This window comes from Nelusetta ayraudi, unplaced genomic scaffold (assembly GCF_046127955.1).
Source record: "Nelusetta ayraudi isolate G7.1 ecotype Tasmania unplaced genomic scaffold, CSIRO-AGI_Nayr_v1 ptg000017l, whole genome shotgun sequence".
Classification (NCBI taxonomy): domain Eukaryota; kingdom Metazoa; phylum Chordata; class Actinopteri; order Tetraodontiformes; family Monacanthidae; genus Nelusetta; species Nelusetta ayraudi.
Window position 1 is genome coordinate 6,005,001 of NW_027466067.1, and position 3,290 is coordinate 6,008,290.

The 3,290-nt window shown below is 45.4% G+C and overlaps 1 protein-coding gene across 1 annotated transcript in view; it reads left to right on the forward strand.

Annotated features, from left to right (window-relative positions):
- Window positions 1–3,290, forward strand: part of cyp24a1 (cytochrome P450, family 24, subfamily A, polypeptide 1) — a 6,017-nt gene extending 2,727 nt beyond the window's left edge. Inside the window, exons 7-12 of the mRNA XM_076024999.1 lie at window positions 1–67; window positions 514–680; window positions 1,422–1,500; window positions 1,729–1,926; window positions 2,078–2,189; window positions 2,880–3,290. The exon at window positions 1–67 is cut by the window's left edge and continues 79 nt beyond it. Of these exons, the coding sequence (XP_075881114.1) occupies window positions 1–67; window positions 514–680; window positions 1,422–1,500; window positions 1,729–1,926; window positions 2,078–2,188 (622 nt within the window). The 3' untranslated portion in view covers window position 2,189; window positions 2,880–3,290. The remainder of the gene's footprint in view (window positions 68–513; window positions 681–1,421; window positions 1,501–1,728; window positions 1,927–2,077; window positions 2,190–2,879) is intronic.

The window sequence follows — 3,290 nt, forward strand, 5'->3', positions numbered from 1 at the left end:
GAGCCGGCTCTCCAAGAAGGAGCTGTACGCAGCCATCACCGAGCTGCAGATCGGAGGAGTCGAGACGGTGAGCATTCTTCACTTCTGGAGAAATTTTAAATACCAGGGGACAAAGTTGGTTTCTCTGGCATCTGGGAAATTTCTGTCTCCCCCCACTGGCTTAAAAAGTAATTACACACAACTCTGTGTGCGGCAAAAAGGTGCAGCTTTAAATCGAGATGCCTGCACCGTACACATGGACAGGTATTGGCTGAAAATGCTCTTAAGAATAAATAATATAAGGTAAAGCTGCCGAAACAAACAGGTGCAGTTATGCTTCTTTAAAGGGGAAGCTGAGGAGTGTGGGGGTGTGGGGGGTGGGATCATGTGTTGTGGACTCAAGTGAGGATCCTTTGAGGAACCCCGGACATTCCTGAGCTCCTTTCAGGACCCCACGGAGGAATGCGCTAGTAGCTGCCTCACTAAGTGACATCTCCCCCCTTTTCCCTCTCTCTCTCTCTCTGCCATTCTCAGACCGCCAACAGCATGCTGTGGGTTCTATTCAACTTGTCACGTAACCCCAGCGCCCAACAGAAGCTGCTGGAGGAGATCAACGCGGTGGTGGCTCCCGACGAGGAGCCGTGCGGCGAGCACATCAAGAGCATGCCCTACCTCAAGGCCTGCCTCAAGGAGTCGATGAGGTACAGTGAGTCCGCCGGGGATGGTGGTGGTCACCACCGCCGCCACCGCAGCTGCTACCGCACCTACACCGCCAGAAATATGCAGGAGGCCATAAACAAGACTGCAGTCACCGCCGCTCTGCGCGCTTAACAGCGCCACCGGCTCCGAAATCAAGGTTTAAAAAAAGAAGAGGAAGCTAAAAATAAGGAAGAGCTGGAGTGGGGCGGGGGGTGGGGGGGTCCTAGGGGGCTGTTCAGGACATGAGATAACGAGTGAGGGGTAACTTGATTTCTCCCTTAACGACGGCCCACAGACTCAGTGACTACATCATGATTTCACCCAGTACCACAGAGATTAGGGGCCAAAAACTGTGACACATGACCGGCTTCGTAAACAAGCCTTGTGAGATACGGTGGCATGACTGTATCGAGAGCTCGCCCCGGCTTAAAGGACCCACAGCGCGGTCACGTTCCGATCATTTCCTGATGGGATCTGTTTCCCTCTCGTGCAGTCACAAGTTGCCTGACATGTTGTTTTTAAAGTTTCAAAACCGCAGCCACGTCAAGCCGTGGGAATGTATAGGAGCTCTGGCCCGGAGATTAAAATGTACCTCATCCCTCAGTGAGAAAAACAGTAGAGGATGTTAAGCCTCCGTTAAACAGCTTAGACATGTGTGTCATGCTATACCATAACTTCACTGAGGCTGTATTCTAATAAGTTTTTTTTCTCCCCCCCCTCCCTGTTCCTTAAAATTCTTACAGGATATCGCCGTCCGTCCCGTTCACCAGCAGGACCCTGGACAAAGACACTGTGTTGGGAGATTATGCTATTCCCAAGGGAGTAAGTGGCTTACCCTTTCTAACCCTACACCTGACATGAACAGATTACATTCTTGCATTGGTTTACATTTGACGGGCGTCTGAAAGAAGTGCGTTGCAAAAACGTTCTCACATACTGTAGGCTAGCATTAGCGAAGGAGGAAAGCGTTAAGGTCTTCGGTAGCTAACTTGAAATCAGCCAGGTGCTTCTTTTTTAGTTGATATTAAATCATTGTTCTTGTCCTGGCAGACGGTTCTGATGATAAGCAGCCACGCCCTGGGTTCCAACGAGGAATACTTTGAGGACAGGAAGCAGTTCAAACCCGAGCGCTGGCTGCGGGAGCACAGCACCATTAACCCCTTTGCCAACGTGCCCTTCGGTATCGGCAAGAGGATGTGCATCGGCCGACGGCTGGCAGAGCTCCAGCTGCAGCTGGCCATGTGCTGGGTGAGTTCCGTGTGAAGGTCATTAAGATTACATTATCAGCCAATTAGTGTCCTAGCACAAACCAAAAGCTGTAAATTCATACTAGCCTTATAAATTCTCATGTCTTCACTTTTAAAGCTTTAACTAAATGATCTAATCTTCCCCCACACAGTTGGTCCGGGAGTATGAAATTGTGGCAACAGATAATGAGCCGCTTGATGTGATTCATTCAGGACTTTTAGTTCCCAACAGAGAACTGCCTGTTGCCTTCATCAGGAGATAAGGTGAGTGGGCCTCTTATCCAAGGCTAGAACATTTTATTATTTATCTTGTCAACCATGACGGAAAAATGTGAATTTAACAACAAGGAAAAAAACACAAATTTCAATTCAAGACAATACAATACAAGCGTATGATGAAATTCTGAAAGAAATTATGTTTTTTTTTTTGGCATGGCAAAGTCTCTGGAAAAGAAAATGTGCAGCACAATATAAATAGGTCATAATATAGTCCGGCATGGCAGGTTAACTTGTTAGAACTCTAAACCCTCAGACATGCTAAGTTGGCTTGCTGCATGCTGCTAGTTTCCACTTACCATTAAGAAACAATAGACTCGCATCTCAGCATCCACATTATTGGTCAAGTTTGTACAAGCAAGCAAGGAAGGAATTCCCTTGTGTCTTAGCTCTCTCTGGTTGAGGAAACAAGTATCAAAGATTCCACTAAGAATAAAAACAATTCAACCATAGCTATAACAGTGTGCGAGTAAGACAATGATACAGATGTAGAAATAACGCAATTAGTGAGTAATTTGAATAAGCCGTGTATGATGTGCACTATTTAACATCTCATATGTGACCAATTTCTACATAAGCTCCTGACTTAGCTCCTTGATTGAACTCATTTTACCTTGATAGCTTTTCTGCTGCATTCCTGTATGGCCTAAATGCTCAATTCTACCCCTCTCTCCTTAGACTCCGGAGTGAACGCAGTGGCAGAAAGATGAACTCTGTTACGGCGACCTGAAGATCCAGTGACTCCCTGTTTTGCTGCACTGTAAATAGAGAACAGAAATTAGTATGCATGTAATCCAGCCATGAATACCTCACCTCCTTTTAAGCTTTTACATGTAACTGTTAATGACTCACCAACGTAACCAGTTGTTATTCACGATTTTGAATGAAATGCCAAGGCAGCTGAGCTCAACACTTAATGAGATGTCTTCACCTTTGAATGTGTATACAGGTGTGCGAATGTATAAGCCATACATGTTTATTTTTCACTGTGTATATAAAGTGCACTTATTATATTGTAATATTGTACATTGTTTTATTTAGAGAAATATTTTATTCCCGTAAATAAATGCAGTATCATATCTTTTAAAA